The sequence below is a fragment of the Chanodichthys erythropterus genome, chromosome 2 (genome assembly GCF_024489055.1).
Source record: "Chanodichthys erythropterus isolate Z2021 chromosome 2, ASM2448905v1, whole genome shotgun sequence".
NCBI lineage: Eukaryota > Metazoa > Chordata > Actinopteri > Cypriniformes > Xenocyprididae > Chanodichthys > Chanodichthys erythropterus.
In genome coordinates this window covers 35,211,933-35,232,524 of record NC_090222.1, presented here as the reverse complement: position 1 = coordinate 35,232,524, position 20,592 = coordinate 35,211,933, and the positions used below count along the sequence as shown (strand labels likewise).

General features: G+C 40.6%; 1 protein-coding gene and 1 long non-coding RNA gene across 4 annotated transcripts in view; one reads left to right on the top strand and one right to left on the bottom strand.

Moving 5' to 3' along the window:
* Positions 1 to 1,248: 1,248 nt before the first annotated feature.
* Positions 1,249 to 20,592, top strand: part of LOC137037047 (uncharacterized) — a 39,620-nt gene continuing 20,276 nt past the window's right edge. For both annotated transcript variants that reach the window (XR_010897228.1, XR_010897226.1), the window contains exon 1: positions 1,249 to 1,577. This is a non-coding gene — a long non-coding RNA (uncharacterized lncRNA). The remainder of the gene's footprint in view (positions 1,578 to 20,592) is intronic.
* Positions 2,495 to 6,060, bottom strand: LOC137028207 (protein rapunzel-like). Of its 2 annotated transcripts, none has more exons than XM_067396988.1 (2): positions 5,402 to 5,919; positions 2,495 to 4,425 (listed from the first exon to the last, which is right to left on the bottom strand). In XM_067396988.1, exon 2 carries the CDS (start codon positions 4,379 to 4,381, stop codon positions 3,200 to 3,202), a length of 1,182 nt encoding a protein of 393 aa, XP_067253089.1. In that variant the 5' UTR covers positions 4,382 to 4,425; positions 5,402 to 5,919; the 3' UTR covers positions 2,495 to 3,199. The 2 variants fall into 2 exon arrangements, with proteins under 2 accessions (XP_067253089.1, XP_067253080.1); XM_067396979.1 differs by lacking the exon at positions 5,402 to 5,919 and adding an exon at positions 5,971 to 6,060 and having other exon boundaries at positions 2,496 to 4,425.

The following is a 20,592-nucleotide window of genomic DNA, read 5'->3' as shown; positions in this document are numbered from 1 at the left end:
TTATTCTGCGTTTCAGTCAAGCGTGCGCTCACGATACCGGTTTTCTTTTGCGCTGCACTTTTCTATGCGGATCTCTTTATGGCACTGGTTTGACGTGGGGGTGGAGTCAAGAAACGGGGGCACGCCCCCGCGAAACACGTCATCGGCAGGAGACGCAGATCGCAACAGAACAGGGCAGCGTTTCCCAAAAGCATCATAAGCTTTTGGAAACCAATGGAGCTACGATCAACTTAGGCTTACGATGCTTTTGGGAAACGCTACCCAGATCAGATCAAGCATAGAGACAGAGCGCATTTATTATAATCTGAAAACCACGCCCACCGGGGGAAAAACAATCCAACAGTCTCCATTGACTTTGTATTGCGTGAGGCTGCCTTCTTGTCTTTTCTGACTCATTACAATAAACAGAACAATGCCTAAAAGCTGCTACGTGACAAGGTGTACAGCTAACAAGCTAAAAAAAAAAACAGAAATACGTTTTTATAAGCAGTCGACCCCAAAAAACGAATGTTTAAGGACACAAAAGTCGATACAGGCAGTGAGACAGAGCGCAACGGGTCATATTACTATAAGAAATGCATTGGAGGGGGTCGTAATCGGCGACAACATATGCTAAACAAACCAACAAAAACAAACCATGCATTATTTTTCACCATGTCAAAATTATTTCTCCTGTCGCCGATTACGTTCCCTTCCAATGTATTTCGCGGGGGCGTATCCCCGTTTCTTGACTCCACCCCCACGTCAAACCAGTGCCATAAAGAGATCCGCACAGAACAGTGCAGCGCAAAAGAAAACCGGTATCGTGAGCGCACGCTTGACTGAAACGCAGAATAAAATGAGCGTTACAAATGATTTTGTAGGTTTGAGCATGAAAATTATGTGGAAAAGATAAAATAGGATTACAGCTGTCATTGATTTTTGTAATTGATTATATTTTTATTTTTGCACTACTTTATTTTATTTTGCAATTTATTATTTTTGTTTGCAAAACTTATTTTTTTTTCCGCTCAATATTTTATTTTCCTTTGCAATTCTTTATTTTTGTTTGCAAAACATTTTTTTATAGCTCAATTCTTTTTTGTGTTTTGCAAAACTTTATTTTTGTGCAAAACTTTAAGGCATTAATTTGACTCCATAGTCCTTCCTTCCCATTTTTTTTTCTACCACCATGTCCCTTTAGGGGCTCCGTAGGTTTGTACGTTTGTGCACTGGGTGTGCCACACTAGCATGCTTCTCATAAAGGAAGCCTCAGCTCCTGCACTGATTATTAACTTTCTTTTTTTACCCTTTTCTTTTTTTTAATTCAACCAAGATAATTCAATGCTGTTGATTTTTGGTTTTAAATGTATTGTTTGTAAATTATTTTAGCTTTAATAAAAGATTATTTGTTTAAACGGAAACTCACACCTCTTGCCTCTTCTAAGTGGAACGTATTTGCATGTTTTGATTCTTTGGTTATTTCCCCGTTATTTCGGGGTGGCGTAGTGACTACAAACGAACCACTTGCTACATGTGGCGAAATCGGCAGGGTCCACAGAATATATGGCAGAGGCGTGGGACCGTATAATTTTGATGTAAGTTGTGTTTTTGTTTTCTTTCTTTCTCTCTCTCGCGGAACAAAGCAGCAGCGTGTGCTCTGGAGATTGCAGTTTTTGGTTCGAATTCCTTAGATGCCGTTCATTGTTGGTGCTGAGTACTACAAAATTAAGTAGGTACATTTTATAATAATGGAGGGAGAATTACAGGAACTTAAAGAGCTTGTGGCTCTAGCTGACAATGAGAGATTGCGACAGGAGAGGGTGTCTAATTGCAGGACCTAGTAGGCCTACCTTTGCCACAGCTACTGCCCTTATACTTCCATCACTGACTGGTAGTACTGACTGTACTCCAGTAACTGAAAGGTTTGTATTTGTGCCTAGAGATAAGAGGTGGCCAAAATTTAGTGGGAAATCTTGGGTGGATATTAATGAATGGGTTGAAGAAGCTAAGGCATGTATGGGAACCTGTTATTTGTCCCCTAGCGTGCTGGGCGCAGTACTCTCGTGGAGCAAGGAGGTAAGGTGCGCCCCATTGCTTATGCTAGTTGAGGCCCACTATAATTAAATGCTGCTGATTTTTGGTTTTAAATGTATTGTTTGTTAATTATTTTAACTTTAATAAAAGATTATTTGTTTAAATGTTTTGATTCTTTGCTTATTTCCCCGTTATTTCGGGGTGGCATAGTGACCACAAACGAGCCACTTGCTTAAGTATGGTTCTTTATTCCTTATAATTTACCACAGTAACCATAGTTTTCCACAAAAATTCCATAGTCCAGTTTTTGTTATTGTTGTAAAAGAAGTTTTATCCTTTAAATATTGACATATGGTTACCATAGTACTTTTTTTTTTTTTTTTTGAATAAGGAACATTATTCAATCTTTTGTAAAAGTCTCCTATACATTTCCTGTAAAATATTAACCTTATTCAGCTAGACATTTTATTTTTGCAAATTAAAACAAGACTATGACTTTGACATACAGTAAATTTAATGAAATAAAGTAGGCCTATAATGTCTATCTAGAATAAGGTCCATAACTTGTACACATCTGGATGTCTGTTGATACTTTGAAACAAATTTCTAGTTTGATCATAATCATAGTTGTTTTATTTGTGATTACATACCATCATAAACATGAAATGGACATGATTCCTGGATTACAGAGAATATATAGATTACTTGAATGTTCATTATTTTATTTGAACATACCATTTTTCCAGTAGAAGCCTTTACTAAAACCTTAAGTATCTGTTTCTAAGCATTGTCGAATCTTTCCGTCGATCACTGAAGTTTTTGCCACTCAACTTGTCTTTCAAAAGTCTTCATAACTACAAAACAATACAATTCGGAATGTAAGCCTTTATGTTTGGTCAGAGACAAATATTTATTTTAAAACATTTCTTTTATGCTTTGACATGCAAAAATAAAGTGAAGAACCAGCAATAATATACTTTGTCATTGTAGGTGCATAATAAAAAGACATAGAGGTACTTTATTTTTAATGCTGGACTATTTGATACAATTTTTAAAACCAAAAGTATACAGCTCTGGAAAAAATTAAGAGACCACTTAACATTGATTTCTGAACTTGGAGTGGTCTCTTAATTTTTTCCAGAGCTTTATATATGACTGATTGCCATTTCAACGCTTCACACATTTATTCAGAATGAATGTACAGGTATGCATTTTTGTGTATCCCAAAGTAGAAACATTCTGGTTGGAAGTTGTTTTTCTCTTCTACTTTCTTATAAGTGCTAATGGCATGGATCACATTGTTGGGAAAAGTCTTCCCCAGCATCTGAGCCACAAACTCCATGTTTCCCTTCAGCTTCTGTGCCTCTATTTCATCTAGCAGCTGGCTCTTGTTGATGGGTTTTGGGTCTGCACTGAAAGATACCACGATTCTGAAGCTGTTTGGGGCCGGAAGATCAAAAAAGTTGCCACCTCCACCGATTCCATGGTACTTTTTGCCAGCGAGCCAGTTCCACAAGAAAAAGCCGCCACTGTGGTTGAACACCCGAACTGACCAAGAAACCCAGTAATATTTCTTCTCAAGGATATCCAGTATAGATCCTGCAAACTCTTGGTGAACGCTGACTGGTCCCTTTAGAAGTTGATCCACATCTGTTTTGGCCTGCAAGGGGAAATTCTCAATGCAGTCATCCACCGCCGCTTTCATGCGTTTCTCTACTTCTTCCATTTGATTCTGCCATGTCTTCACTATGTTCTCAGCTACTGCTCCCTCTTTCAGGGCGGCGTAACCTATGACTGCTATAATGCCCATGACAAATATCTTCTTTAGCCTGGCACAGAACTCCTCCACTGGCTTTCTGCTCCTTTTCTCTGTGATCACAAGCGTGTCCAATATGGCATCTCCAGCAAAATTCTCTGTAGTTACAGCATTGTACAAGGCATCAATGTTCATATCCCTTTTGGTGTTCTCATACTGACTTATAAACTCCTCCTTATTCCACTCCTTGAACTTGGGCTTAGCATTGACAAAGTCTTGAAACTTCTCATACTGAGTGAATATATTTGCCTCATAGTCAAAGTTCTGCATGTTCATGGCTGTCCGCTGCATCTCCAAAGCGATTTGGTCGATTTCATCTTGAATACCTTCGAGTTTCTGGTTGATCTTTTCAAACTGCTCAGCGAGGAACTTGGCTTCTTTTCCATCTGGGTTGCCGAGGATCTCGGCTGAGGCCAAAAACACGGCCTCCAGGATGGGGTGGAACTGTCCCACAGTGGCCGCTAAAACCTCACAGCCTTGCCCAATGATTTCCACTCCTTTCTCGATACTGTCCTTGTTCTCCAAAACCCATTCTTCCACCCGATTCATTCTGGTTCAAAGCAGAGAGGCCGTCTTTTCCTTCTTACCCTTGTCTGTAACAGATCAAGGCATATATATCATAAAGTGGAAGCCACAACATAAAAATCAATACTGAAATCAATGCAGCCATTTCTAGGGGTCATATTTGTTTGCTCAGGATAGGACCTTAACAGTAACCTGAAATGAATTGGACAGCCAGACCACAGGGGCAGAAATACCAGAGTGTTTGTACATTTATACATGTTTTCCATTGGCTAAGCCATTTAAAAAAAAAAAGAAAAAGAAAACATGTTCGGGCATGTCCTGTTCCACATTACACCCTGCCAGCAAATTATACAACAATAAAGGCAGATCAGTGAAATCATCTGTCTGCTATAAGAATTAAAAGCAAATACACTAAAAGTTTTTTGTGCTTCAAAGAACTCTTTATTAATATTATTATTATTATTATGAGCACACAGTCATTGTGAATAGTAGAGCTGTTCTCTCCTCTTCTTTGGAGAATAATTCAGCATTTAAACCCCAGATGTATAGCAAAGCAGATGTTTTCTGGAGGGGTTGCTGAGAGAATATATTTGATGGCTTTAAATGTTGAGCATTTAGAACATTTCTGGGCACTTGGATTACACAAGGGAGATGGTCTCACACTCATATCTTATTTCCCAAGACTCAATATACAGAAAAAAGGCACACCCAGACCTGAGAAAATCTGAAACCAATACACTTGTCCTGCGGTGAAACCCTGTTCTACAGCAGACAACAAAATGACTCAGATTTTCACACATTAATAAGCACAAATAAATACACAAGACTAAACCTGACATTTGATATTTCAAAGATCACAGACTTCACTTGGCTCTTGTGCAATGATGTCTCACATAATGATTTAGTGAATTATGTGAAAAATTCAGTAGCTATTATTATGAATACTAATCATGTAGAACTCGTATTTAGAATTTATGACTCAACAATTCATCTTTTAAAAGAGCATTCTGATCTCAATAGAATTAGGAGCAAAACAATACTTACTGAACAATACAATTATCCTGATTGTTTCAAGTCCTCCTTTGTAAGAATAATTAAGACGGCTTTGAAATTAAAACACCAGGATGTGTCCGATTTGAGAAAGAAAATAACTTAATAAGAAAATGAAATGTAGGAAAATAAGTTTAGTCTAGCAATTTGTACAACAAGACCCTTTTTTGATAATTCTACTCTGAAAAAAGGAAAGGAACAAACCAACTGATTCTGAAAAAGAGGAACTGTTCAAGTTCAAAGCCACGTCCCTTATTTCAATCCAAGTGCTGCTTAGAGCTTCGTGGCAGTCAGTATATTGACTTAAGCACAACATCCAGTGTTAAATGGCCATAATATGTCAGGATGTGGAGCTTAAGTCAATATTGACTGGCAATAGTCAATAGTCATTAATGTCTTCTTCAACTGTTCATGCCAAATGTTAATTAATATCTTTGTGCCTTTTTATCCTTGGCTATATTAAGTTTTCCAAGTTGTGCAAATAAAATAACAAAGGATGAAAAAAGAGAAAGGGAAGGATAATAAATGTAAAAAAGACAAAGAGCAAAAAAAATGAGACTCACCGTTAGTCTGGTGAAATGTACAGAGGTGTTCTCTAGTGTTCCAACAGAGTCCAACTGTGCCTAAAAGCAGCAGCCTCCCAGGGTCCACATGTATATATAGACTCTCCCCTGCGGCACTCCCCCTTCACATTAACTCCATCCCCTGCATGCATTCCTCTGAGCCCACTGAAGAGATGAGGGACAGGCACACAGACAGATTACATCCTAAACATTCCTTCTCTGAGAAAAATCAGCATGTAGTGGTATAGTGCCAGAAATGTTTAGTAGAGACTTTCCCGTATAAACCATGCTGCATACTCTGCCTTCCTACATGGGTTGTCATGGGTACAGGCACTCACAGTGGCCAGTACACACACACAGAGACATTGGGTTTCCATGTTTTATGGGGACATTCCATGGACGTAGGAAAACAAGAACTGAGAGTTCAAGGAAACAACCTAAAACCAAAAACTAACGAGACAATGTTGTTGCTATATTTGTGCTGTCATAAATAAAAATGACACAAGGATAGCAGTGATGTACTGTAGAATTATGATAAACGCATAGTAATTTGCATATAATTTCACACTCCGAATGGCCCAAACAGTAATGGATACCATGCAAATAAAAATGCAAATAAATAAGTTGTAGTAGACTTTTAGGAGACTTTGGGGAACAACACTTGCCAATCTGAAATTAGTGTGAAAACAGCCCTTGGGGGCACAATGCTTCTAGGTCATTTCCGTCTCACTGCTTTACATGGCAGAGAAAGACTTTACTGTTTTCAGCATGGCAGGCGGACAAACCCAGTGCCTTTGTGCTGCAGCGGTCGCTGGGACACGCTGGCATGCAATGACTCGTCTGTGGAAGAACAGTGCTGTTATGGATTACAGAGGGTCTGGCATTAGCATTTCAAATCTTCATGTCACTTTTAGATCTCGCACTATGCAAATCAGTTGTGCTTAAACGATGACGTGCCCTCGCAGTAGCACAGCAGTGGGTGTGATCGCTGATGCACATGTATGATAACAGGCAAACAGGGCCCTGGAGTGTGTTGTGGCAGATTTAGGATCCATACTTTCCAAAAACTCTGTTAGAAGTACAAACAAATTACTAATGTGTATATTTGACTCCCCAAGAATTAAACTTCACTTCCCATATTGTTTGTGATAGAGAGTTGAATGAGGCCTCAAATTTTATGGAGGTTCTTGAGAAAAGATGGGCTTCTCTAAGCAATTCTCATCTTTAAATGTAAAAGTGTTTGGGTTAGGAAATGTAGTTTTCTTTGTTAATTGGCCTCTCTGTCTAAAATACATAAATCTTCCACAGACTATTAGGCAAAGGTAATCTAAAATAAAGACAAATTCCATGTCTTTTAGTTTGCTAAGGTGTGACTTCCAAGTAACTATTTGCTGTATTTGAAATCCCTGCCCATTTGAGGTGTGATTTATGCCCAACACAAGTTTACTGCTTACGGTTACGGGTTTTCAAAAACAGATGAAAGCTGCTTGCCTTAGCAAACGCCACTAAACAGCACAACATCATTCGCTTTTTTATGCCTTTTTAATTTTTAAAAAAAAATTTTTTTTTATCTTATATGTGACATTTTATAGTACACGTTAACCCAAGGATTATTCAGGTATAGTAAGGTTAGTCAAATGTAGTCTAAACCGGTCAGGAATGACGTAGAAGACTACCTTGTTATTGTTCTTTATCAAGGCTCAGTTTGTAGTCTCACGGAAGGCAATCGTAAACAATAAGGCAATGGTTACAATACAAAGCAGTTAATGCAAAATAAAACAAAATAAAACTTAAATCAACTTAAGCTAAAAAGCTCTATAACCTAGATTTATCCAGGAATATTAGAGATGCTGTTAAGCGCGTCTCGTTAGGGTATCGGGTATTACTCTATGCTTAATGCAGGCAGCATCTGAGGAGGCCTTTTACTTCTCAGACTTCCAATTCCAACTTCATATTACTCATCAATTGATCAATGCCTATAATCCAATCTTCCTGTTGTAGGCCTATCAGTCTCTGTATCTCTTTCTTACTAAGATGAATGTCCTTCCTCTGTCACCAATGCTGTTGTGTTCTTCTAGCACTCTTCCTCTTTTTCACCAAAGTCTTCGTCTGGCTCACCTCCGCTTGAGGTTGCAACATGCTCTCTTCATCCTTACTGTTAAGCTTTGTGGTTGGTTACAAACATCAAACTCATAAACCTAACTTTCACAACTGTTGCTTAGTCATCTTATATTATGACAAACAAAGGAAGTATTGCAGGGTGTGCTAAATCAGACATCTCTTTAGTTCCCATCTTGACCATCTCACTTGATGGTGAGTTTGTTTAGCATTTTCTTCACATCACACTTCACGTGTCTATTGATTCAAGGCAGGTTTCCTTAAGCGTCTCTCTCTTTGCCCTGTAAAAACCTCCACCATATGCAAATGGAAAATGTGATTACAGCCACTGGAGTTAATTTATGATCATTTTGTTATTTAACCTTAGTTTGTCATCTGGTTTTGGTTGTCCTCATGCTCAGTAACACAGATAATTCATAGTTGTGACATGGTTGTGAATTTAAAATGGAATGGCACAGAAATCGTTATGTGAATCCAATGTTATTGCCTGAAGGACATTTATTGTCATCCATTTTGTTTGGGTTTTATCACTACAGGGTCACTTTGGCATTCATGGGATGCTCCACCAAAAACTCTCAGATAAAACATATCAGCATGAACGTTTAGACTGTCACAGACAGATGGAAGACTAGAGGAAGGCTGTGAGCTCGCAGATGGCTCTTGTGGTTTTGTCAGGAAAGATGGTCTAAAGAGCAGCTTTGTTCATTTGTTAAAATATTACTTTATCCCCCTGTTTCATAGACCAGGCTAAAGCCCCAGACTAAAATGCATTTTTGAGCTGTTTTAACTGAAAGCAACTTGTAATGACTTATCTTAAAATATGTTAGTGCTGTTGTTTTGTCCCAAGATGCACACCAGTAATAGTTATAAAACTGATGTCCTAACTGAACTAAGACCCAATTCTGGCTTAATTTAAGCCCTATTTATAGGCCTATAATGGTTAAATATGTTCATGTGAATATAATATTATTAAATATGTTCATATTTATATATTATAACTATTATAATAATATAACCATCAGGCCTAAAATCTCCCTTCCCTGATACTGGTTAAAATATTGCTTTAGTATATAAATCGTTAATCCATAATATTGCACCTTCGATAAAGATTAAGAGTATCTGCAAGATGTCTAGGATAAATTGCAGGGTAATAACTCCACAGATACAATAAAACTTTAATAAACCATTCCCAGTCCAGAGATAAAGTTCGCTGGAATCCACACTGTCCTCTCCTCCCATATGACCCTGATTGTTTAGCCAGTTCCTGTCAGACAAGTCTTCACTGTGTACTTTAGCCAACAGGGTCATCAGTTTCAAGATGCACATATGTTTGCTTGTGGTAGTTTGAAAGACAGATATTATAAAAGTGCACTGTACTTTTTTTAGTAATATTTTGTATGAGACATCTGTATGTATTGTGAAACGCAGGGGTGAAAATCGTTGTGAAACCCATGAGAAAACATTCAGCGGTCTGTTCTCATGTTTACCAAAAGCAAGGTCAACACAACATTTACAAATATGCTAGCCATCTTTGTGGATGAATATGTCTTCACATACTTAAGTAATTATTTATTGCATAAAACCTTGTAATGTTCTTCATTGCATGAAGTTCATTTTAATTAGCAGTTTTATTTTTCCAAGCAACTACTTCCTGTGTTCCAGATTCAGTTCACACTGATGTTTATTTCCTTCATTTTCTTTCTCAGGCTCTTGACCCTTCACATTCGGATGACTAAACCCACATCCCAAAATGAATAATCACATGCAGAGAGCCCAACAAAGAGAGCAGATTGCAAACCCAGCTTAATCACTCATGACATGTAATTGTTTTTCCTAATATATCAGTGCAGTTTTTTAAGAGACTGCCAAATGTTCTACTTTTTTTAAGTGTCAGATAACCAGTATGCAGAATCAACTAACATATTTTTACTTTTGGAAAAAGTAAAAATTAAATTATTTAACTTGACTAGTTATTATACACATAATTTAAAGCTTGGGGGTAGTATAACCTTTTTTCTTTTTTTTTAAAGAAATTAATACTTTTATTCAGCAAGGACACATTAAAGGCGCAGTATGTAGAATTTTTGCCGCTAGAGGTCGCCTATTGAAAACAAAGGTGTAGCTTGATGATGCTGAGTTTGAGCGCTGAATCTTGGGAGATGTTGTTTTCAACTCACAGCTGGTGGAAATGAATCAGGATGGGACTCTGGCAGAAATCATGTTCATGGATGAGATTATTAACGTTACTGTACATTCTAAAAAATGCTGGGCTAAAAACAACCCAAGTTGGGTTGAAAATGGACAAACCCAGCGATTGGGTTGTTTTAACCCCCCTCCCCCCTGGGTAGTTTTATTTAAACCAAATTAAAAACCAGATGCAATTAAGAGACAACAATACTAGACAAAAGGTGAATGTTTATTAATAAACTTTAATATTTTATTAATATACATTTAATAGTTTAATAGTTTATTAATATAAATTTATGAATAAGCAATTTAATAAATGTTTATTGTTTAATAATTATTCATTGAACATTAATAAATGTTCATTTCCAACATACTTTGGGTTAATTTTAATTAAGCAATACAGTAATTTTTAAACAATTGTTGAGTTAAATAAAACTACCCAGCAGGTTGGGCAAACATTTAACCCTACCGCTGGGTTAAAACATTGCTGGGTTTGTTCATTTTCAACCCAACTTGGGTTGTTTTTAACCCAGTATTTTTTAGAGCATAGTATGAAGCAGAGCAGGGCGAGTGCTCTGTGAGCTGAAACAATGCCGCTGGAGCGATTGCTAATGAGAGATGATCGCGACACACAGCTTGATAGCAGAGGAACTTTTATTATGCCACAGTCGCTGCTTCCGCTTCTTCCGGTCAAGCGTATGAGGTAACACAGTGCTGTTTATCATATTAGAGACATTTGAGGGTGTTGCTGCCGAGCGAACGCTGTGAGACACTTGTTGCACACTGCAGAAAGCTAGAACGATTTTTAGTATATCATATTAATTGAGACACGTCCATGTCCTGGTTAAAAAATGGCTTATTTCTCTGGATTTAGACATTCTTGGAAACATTTGGGATCATGTACGTACACAAGTCAACAAAATATATAACACTGTTCTAGTGGTTTTTGGATATTTTAATCCAAAAATCCGACATATTGTGCCTTTAAATTGATCAAAAGTGTCAGTAAAGACATTTATAATTGTTACAAAAGATTTCCATTTAAAATAATTGCTGTTCTTTTCAACTTTCTATTCATCCGAGGTTTTCAAAAAAAATATGAAGCAGCATAACTGTTTCGGATAATAATAAGAAATGTTTCTTGAGCAGCAAATCAGCATATTAGAATGATTTCAGCATGAACGTTTAACCTGTGACAGATGGAAGACTCACTAGAGGAATGCTGTGAGCTCACAGATGGCTCTTGTGGTTTTGTCAGGAAAGAAGCTATAAAGAACAGCTTTGTTCATTTGTTAAATATTACTTTCACAGACCAGGCTTAAGCCTAGTCCTAGACTAAAATGCATTTTTGAGCTGTTTTAACTGAAAGCAACCTGTACTGACTTATCTTAAAATATGTTAGTGTGCAAAAACAAAAATGATGACTTTATTCAACAAATTCTGTCCTCTGTCATACTGCTACACAATTTTCGTTGCAGAGCTTCAGTGTTCTACGTCTGAACGGTGGCTCATTATTGGTCATGTGAGCAGCACGACGCATGCATGTGATGCTGATGCAGGAGCAGCCTGAGCCACCGTTCAGACATAAACACTGCAACGAAAATAGCATAGCAGTATGACTGTTACATGTGCACTCTGTTTTGGACTCAGTTTGGACTTGTTGTTGTTCTATTTCCCACCACTAGTCATTCACCATGGTAACTAATCACCTCATCACATCCAGCTGTGTCTAATCACCCACCTTGTTATCCCATGTATATATACCCTGTGTTTTCAGTCCAGTGTTGTCCGGTATCGTTTGTTTGTGTTAGTGTCTGTTCCTGCCTGTTTCTGTACTCTCCTGTGGATTATCTAGTAAAAGACTTGTTTTGACTTGATCTCTTCGTCGTGTGCTTAATACACCAGCTACTGTAACAATGACAGGGGACACTAATTTGTTGAATAAAGTCGTTATTTTTGTTTTGTTTTTGCTCACAAAAAGTATTCTTGTCACTTCATAATATTAAGGTTGAACCACTGTAGTCACGTTGACTATTTTATCGACGTCTTTAGTACCTTTCTGGACATCAAAAGGTGCAATGTCATTGCTGCCTATGTGTGAATCTGAAACCGTCAGATTTAATCAAAAATATCTTAATTTGTGTTACGGACATACAAACTTAATTTGTCTTACAGGTTTGGAACAACATGAGGGTGAGTACTTAATGTTTATAGGCCTATAATGTTCATGTATGTTCATGTGAATGTAATATAACTTAATATTTAACCATGAGGCCTAAAATCCCCCTTCCCTGATACTGGTTAAAATATTACTTTATAATAATATGACGCCTCCAATAAAAAATTAAGAGTATCTGCAAGTTGTCCAGGATAAATTGCAGGGTAATAACACCACATATAAAATAAAACTTTAATAAACCATTCCCAGTCCAGAGATAAAGTTTGCTGGAATCCACACTGTTCTCTCCTCCCATATGACCCTGTTTGTTTAGCCAGTTCCTGTGTACTTCACTGTATACTTTAGCCAAAAGGGTCATCAGTTTCAAGTTGCATATATGTTTGCTTATGGTAGTTTAACATGACATGTAATTAAGATTTCTATTTAAAATAAATGCTGTTCTTTTTTTAACTTTCTATTCATCAAAGTATCCTGAAAAAAAGTAATGGTTTTTACAAAAAATGTAAAGCAGCACAACTGTTTTCAACACTGATAATAATAAATGTTTCTTGAGCAGCAAATAATCATATTAGAATGATTTCTGAAGGATCATGTGACACTGAAGACTGAAATAATGATGCTGAAAATTCAGCTTTGATCTCAGGAATAAATTACATTTTCAAATATATTCAAATAGAATCTAGTTGTTTTAAATTGAAATAATAGTTCACAATATTACTTTTTTTCTTTAGTATTTTGTGATCAAATAAATGCAGCCTCTTTCGATCTTACCGACCCCAAACTTTTAAATGGTAGTGTATGTAAAAAGTCAATTAAAATATGCAAATAATAAGTACTTATTATGCACATAGGTTAATTGACCTTTGAACTCCATTGATTCCTGTCAAACACATGCCATTGTTGGGTGCTGCTCTTCATTAGAGACCCACTAGATGGCATCAATCTGTAGACCTGATTTTAAAGTACCTGATGAGTGTGAATATCAGTAAAAAAAAAAAAAATCATTCAAAAATGCTCTTTATCTACACAGCAATTCAACCAAAGAGATCATCACACTTTTTTCACACCTTCCATTTTTTTCTTTTTTCTTTTATTACTGGCATGAAAGTGACTGGAAAGGAAGCAGTTCCTTTCTGTTGGAGCTGAGGGACTGTTGTGGGAAGAGAGGCCAGTATACTGACAGTCTGATATACTGCAGTGCTGAGGAGACACTCACACTGGTGAATAGGTAATGTCATTAGCTCAGGCTGTGATTGGCAGATGCTGCCAGAGTGAGGTATCATGGGATTGATTCACCATCCCTGGCAGTACTATGATGCTGGGTTTCATAAAATCACTTATTGGTTTATTACATATTGATATTGACTTTCTTACAGTAGGTTGGGCCTTTATTTTCATTATAGCTATAACAACAAAGTCGTAGTTGTAGTTGGTAGTAAAGTATCTGTTAAAGTGTGTATTTTAACTGTTTTACGAACTAAACAACAGTATTTGTTTTGGTGGTTCAATCATTTTGTAGTCTTGTGTTTGATTATATTGAATGTCATCCATAGTTCCAGTGTTTTTAGCGCCATCTGCCAGCAGAATGTGTATGACAACAAACAATGTTTCTTTTTGTTATTTAGAGTAAAAAGTATTGCATTTCAACTAAACTCATGCTTGTCACTATGTCATACTGAAATACAATACACTTGTTTTGGTTTAGGGACATTTGTTTTCAGTCAGACTCTGAAGGAGGAGCTTCAGTGCTTCAGCAGCTTCAGTTAAGGCCCTCCTGAGTGTAAAATGATGGATTGTTCCCTCACTCCGCACTTCAGTGGTCTTAATGAGTGGATCTGGAGAGCTGATCACAGCACTCTGGCGCTCGTCATCCTTATATTAACAGTGAAAGGTTACTCACCCTCTATGTCTGCAGCCCATGGCCAGAATCTGCTGATTTATGTACAAAAGCAGTTATTTAACTATGTGGCTTTGAGTGCTATATGTGTCCACTTCAGAAAGTTAATAGCAATGAATGTCAACAATCACCTGTAAGTCATGTTAATGTGAAACAGGCCGTACAAAACAGGAAACTGAAATAACATTTATATTTGGCTATCACTCGCAAAAATATGTAGGCCTAAATTTAAGATTTATGTATTTGAATTGCATATCAAATTCCCATTCATTTTGGATTAATGCCAAATGTCTTGTGTTACCAGAAAAAGTGGCCTACATTATTTCATTTAACATTTCATTTGTGATTAAAATATCTTAAAATGTAATAAATGTATATATTTTTTATTCTGGCATGATTTTATAACATCATATATCAACATAGTGCAAAATGGTATTAAAATTATGTGTTAAAGTTGTCACTTTGTTATGAGAAAGAATGTCCAGAAAAAATTATTTCATTGCTTTCATTCGGATTAACCAATATAAAGAGACCATTTTGGATCAAGTCATGTGGTCATTATCATGTGACAGGATGTGACATCATTGAGACACCTGCAAAGGACCACATGGTCACGAAGCAAAGGCTTCTCGGGTTATATCTTTATGTATATTTTTATAAAACACCACTCTGCCTCTTTTCGTTTTATTTAAAAAACAAACAAAAACATATTAATAGTCTCAGACAACGATGATTGATCATCTGCAATGTGCATATATTTATAACAAAACGAAATATTAAACAACCCTGCCTCTTTTCGTATATATTTCAAAAATATTAAATGTAATACTATTTGTGCATACTCTGATTAACTTCACTGTAATAAAATGAAATAGACTATAACATAAAACAAAACCATGTCTCTATTTGTTTTATGTCAGTTTTAATGAGCAAACAATTCAGTCAAGCATAAAAAATCAGCGCAGGATACAAAAGTTAAATAGCCATATATAAAGTTATGAAATGTCACGTTGCCCTCAGCCAAAACAGAGCCAGCGGCAAACGTCAGAAGGACTAGCCGAGGTAAGGCTGCTGTCGGCTGGGCACATGAGCGCTGAGCGTCCGGTGATCGCCTGGATCTCACAACTCCGACAACGTCAGATCAAATTGTCAGAAAGGCGCTATCTTTATCAATTAACCACAAATTTGAGCTTTAAACCAGCACTTTCTCGCCTGAAAAACTCTTAAAACTACATATCATGACATAAAAACAGTAATATGTTTAAATTATGCGGGGTTTCTCCTTTACTATTGACGCTTGCTGGTTATTGCGAGATGCATTCTGGGATACCTGGCTGTCTCAAGTCTGCACAAGTCACCTCTAGATGCATCCTCGATAAAAGGGGCGGATCAAGAACACATCCGGGAATTTGAACTGAACTTGGCTAGATGTGAACTTTGAATTGGAACAGTACTTGGACAGCGACTGATGACGTTTCACAAGTCCACAAGAACACAAGTACAGACAAGTACGCATATTGAGAAACGGCCACTGAGTCAGTTCCCACCACCAACACACAGCGCGCATCGTCACCGGACCTCCACACTCCGCCCACTTGTTCCCAATCACCCGAGTTCTAATTGACAGCACCTGAACCTCATTCCACCAGCACTATTAAGACTTGCACTTCCCTCACATCGGTGTCTGGTCTTGTTTACACTTATCTGGGCTCCTTACCCCTCTGATGTCTTCATGTTTCCACTCCAGCGTCTCGTCTTGTCTTGTCTTCAGTCTTCCAACAAACCTGTTAAAGAGAAAGGACTCTGTATCAGTTCAGCTAAGTGACAACGTGCTCATATCTACAAACTGCTTACCTGTGTTGTTCCTGTGTTTGTGCCTCTGTCTTTAAAAAAACTATGTGTTTACTGTGACCCTCTTGTTCCCGTCTGTTGTCTGACAGAAGACCAGACCACATGCAGGGCTCCACGAACACAGGTGAGGATCCCTCACAACACTTCCACCGAGCACTTCACCTCCAGTCAGGCGTGAACTACCTGGGTGTCCAGAGCCCAGAGAGGTGTGAGCTAAGTCCATGAGGGCTTGACGGTGAGTAGGTGGTACATAGAATCGCCCCTCAGGACCTCCCAGCGGAGCAGAGTCGGTAGAGTTAGCCTCGGAGATTTGTTGGTTAACGCTTCACTTCTTTGGTTACATCATCGACTTACATAGTATCAAGATGGACCAGAGGAAGGTGGGCACCATTCAGAACTGGCCACTTCCATCCACAGTCAAGGAGTTACATTTCCAGGATTTTGCCAATTTCTATAGACGCTTCATTCACAACTACAGTCTTCTCAGTGCACCCCTCACTTCACTCCTCAAAAGCCAGCCCAAGTCTCTGTCCTGGAACCCATCTGCCCAAGAAACATTCCATCTAAAAGAAGCTTTCCAAACCGCTCCGTTCCTGGTCCATCCCAATCCAGAACTGCCCTTCGTCGTTAAGGTAGATGCCTCTTCCACCGGGGTCGGAGCAGTGTTGTCACAGCTGCAGGGTGAGCCACTATGACTCCATCCATGTGCCTTTTACTCCAAGAAGCTATCTTCGGTGGAGCAGAACTACGACATCAGGAACTGGGAACTGCTTGCCATCAAGTTAGCCTTGGAGGAATGGAGACACTGGCTGGAGGGGGCTATTCATCCATTTGAAGTCATCACTGACCATTGTAACCTCGAATATCTACGGGAAGCCAGAAGACTCAATCATCGCCAAGCTCGCTGGGCTCTGTTCTTTACAAGATTCAACTTCACTGTAACCTATCGTCCTGGAGATAAGAATGGTAAAGCTGATGCCCTATCTCATTTGTACCAACCTGATCCAGAGAATACTGACCCAAAACCCATCCTCTCTCCAGCCATGATTGTCAGTCCCATCCAGTGGAGCGTTAACCAACAAATCTCCAAGGCTAACTCCACCGACCCTGCTCCGCCAGAAGGTCCTGAGGGGCCAACTCACCGTCAACCCCTCATGGACTTAGCTCACACCTCTCCGGGCTCTGAACATTCATCTCTCGAACATTCATCTCTCGAGTCTGGAAGGCCTTCTTCAAGCTCCTAGGAGTGTCAGTCAGCCTGTCATCAGGATACCACCCTCAAACCAACGGCTCAAACCAACACCCTCAAACCAACGACTGAGCAGAAGATCCAGGAGATCGGGAGATACCTGCCGGTATACTGCCACCGGAACCAGGACAGCTGGAGCCAGTTCCTGCCCTGGGCGGAATATGCCCAGAACTCCCTCCGTCAATCCACCACAGGGCTCACCCCGCTCCAGTACGTCCTGGGTTTCCAACCTCCACTCTTCCCATGGTCATGTGAGCCCTCGGAGGTTCCAGCTGTCAACCACTGGCTCCAGCAAAGCGAGAGAGTGTGGGACTCAGCTCATGTACATCTGCAACAGCCAGTTCGGTGACATAAGGAACAGGCCGATGCCAGAAGAGGCCCAACTCCACAGCACCAACCTGGCCAGAAGGTATGGCTCTCGACCCAGGACATCCGTCTCCGACTGCCCTGTCGCAAGCTGAGTCCCCGGTACATAGGTCCATTCACCATCCAGAGGCAGCTCAACATGTTGTCGCCTTCAATAATCTCAGGAGGAGGAGGTACCACATCGTCACCAGGATCAGGAGACAAGGGTTCAGTGTGAGGTTTTAACAGTGAAACATGGAATGAAAGTGAGATGCGATACTCCGGGGATAAGTTGAGCCGGTAGGTGACCATCTACCGGGTGCGGACAATCCTTGACTCTTGACGGCGGGGTCCAGTGCTGGAATACCTAGTCGACTGGAGGACAACGGCCCAGAGGAGCGGTCCTGGGTAAATCGTCACGACATCCTTGATCCATCGCTGCTTACTCAGTTCCACTAAGACCATCCTGACCGCCTTGCTCCTCAGGGTCGAGGTAGACCCCGTCATCGGCATCCCATCCGGTCGTCAGGAGCCGCCCGTGGAGGAGGGGGTACTGTCACAGAGTCAGTTCCCACCCCCAACACACAGCACGCATTGTCAACGGACCTCCACGCTCCGCCCACTCATTCCCAATCACCCGAGTTCTAATTGACAAAACCTGAACCTCATTCCACCAGCACTATAAAGACTCACACTTCCCTCACAACGGTGTCTGGCCTTGTTTACACTTACCTGGACTCCTTACCCCTCTGATGCCTTCATGTCTCGTCTTGTCTTCAGTCTTCCATCAAACATGTTAAAGAGAAAGGACCCTGTATCAGTTCAGCTAAGTGACTGTCATCAACGAGCTCATTTCTAAAAACTGGGTTTTGCCAACTTCTATACACTTACGGGCACAGTTTCTATACACTTAACGTTACATCCCTAGTATAAACTGAATGTGTTTTAAATGCACAATAACCAGGTTTATATATTTATCATCAGTAAATGAAATTTGTTACAATCTCATACATTTTATCTAATTGAATATTACTTGTTCCACAGCTGACCATATATTAACCATGTTCATACTTTTTAACTGAATACATTTAATTGTTTCACAATTAACTGATTGATGCTGATTCTAAGCAATTTGAATAAATACATTTTGAAAATATTATTATTTAAATAAAATCAAATAGATGAAAATGATTTTATAAGTACAGACATCAAACCTGTTTCATATATGACTGACAAATACGCATCACGTTTTGTCACGGCACACACGAAGACAAACATGGTAGGTCCACATGCAGGTATTTATTGGGGAAATCCAGAAACGTAATCCATGAGCCAGTCAATAGTCAAAAATCCAGGGAGACAGTCCAAACAAAACAATGACAGGAACAAAACACAAAGAAAACCAAAACAGAGAACTGGGAACATGAAAGAAGAAACCATGACAAAAGCAGAGACAACCAGGTATAAATACACAGACACTAATTGAACAAACACAAAACAGCTGGGTGCAATGACAATGAGATAATGAGTCCAGGGAAGTGAGTTATGGGTAATGTAGTCCAAGGGGTGAAAACAAGAGTCCAGGATGGAGTGCCCTCTAGTGGCTGACTAGGGCACTCTCACTAGTGATCATGACATTACCCCTCCTCAAAGGAGCGGCTACCAGACGCTCCACCAGACAACAAAAACGAAAAACACAAAAACTCAGGAGGGAGGTGGACAGGAGGAGGATCAGGGGGAGGGATGGTGGGCCAGGACCAGAGCCCCCAACCGAAGGCCGGGGGGAGCCGGTGGAACAGACCATTGGGGCTCTAAGAGGGTCGGGGTCCTGGCTGAATGCCAGGGCGGCACTGGAGGAACTGACCAGGCGGGTTCCCTGGGGTCTGGAGTCCTGGCTGGTTGCCAGGTCGGCGCTGGAGGAACTGACCAGGCGGGTTCCAGCGGTTCCAACGGCCGGGGCAGTGGCAGCAGGGCAGGAAGCCTGGACGACAGTGACCAGACAGAAGGCTTAGTTGACGATGGCAGGACAGACGACCTGGGTGGCGGCGGCGGCAGGGCTGACGGCCTGGGCGGCGGCGGCAGGAGAGGCAGCTCAGTGACGGCCTCCGTGGCCGAATCAGGGAGAGCGGGCAGCTCGGTGACGGCCTCCGTGGCCGGACCAGGCAGAGCGGGCAGCTCGGTGAAGGCAGCGGGCTCGGGCTGCTCGGTGAAGGCAGCGGGCTCGGGCTGCTCGGGGACGGCAGCGGGCTCGGGCTGCTTCGGTGGCGGCAGCGGGCTCGGGCTGCTTCGGTGGCGCCGGCACGGTAAGGCGCTTCGGTGGCGCTGGCAGGGCAAGGCGATTGGAGAACCCACGAACAACCTCTAGAGTGGTCTCCAGGCCTTGTAGGATGGAGGAAGCCCTTTTCCTCATTCTCCTTCGCTTATGAGGGTGAGGCGGTGGCTCACCCAAAATGGACTCACTGGCTGGAGCGGACTTACTGACTGGAGCGGGCTCTGGAACGGGCTCACTGGTTGGAGCGGGCTCTGGAGCGGACTCACTGGCTGGAGCGGGCTCTGGAGCGGACTCACTGGCTGGAGCGGGCTCTGGAGCGGACTCACTGGCTGGAGCGGGCTCTGGAGCGGACTCACTGGCTGGAGCGGGCTCTGGAGCGGACTCACTGGCTGGAGCGGACTCACTGGCTGGAGCGGGCTCTGGAGCGGACTCACTGGCTGGAGCGGGCTCTGGAGCGGACTCACTGGCTGGAGCGGGCTCTGGAGCGGACTCACTGGCTGGAGCGGGCTCTGGAGCGGACTCAC

What these genes read in the sequence shown, in the direction of transcription:
- LOC137028207 (XM_067396979.1), bottom strand. Translation starts at nt 4,381, where the DNA reads ATGAATCGGGTGGAAGAATGGGTTTTGGAGAACAAGGACAGTATCGAG.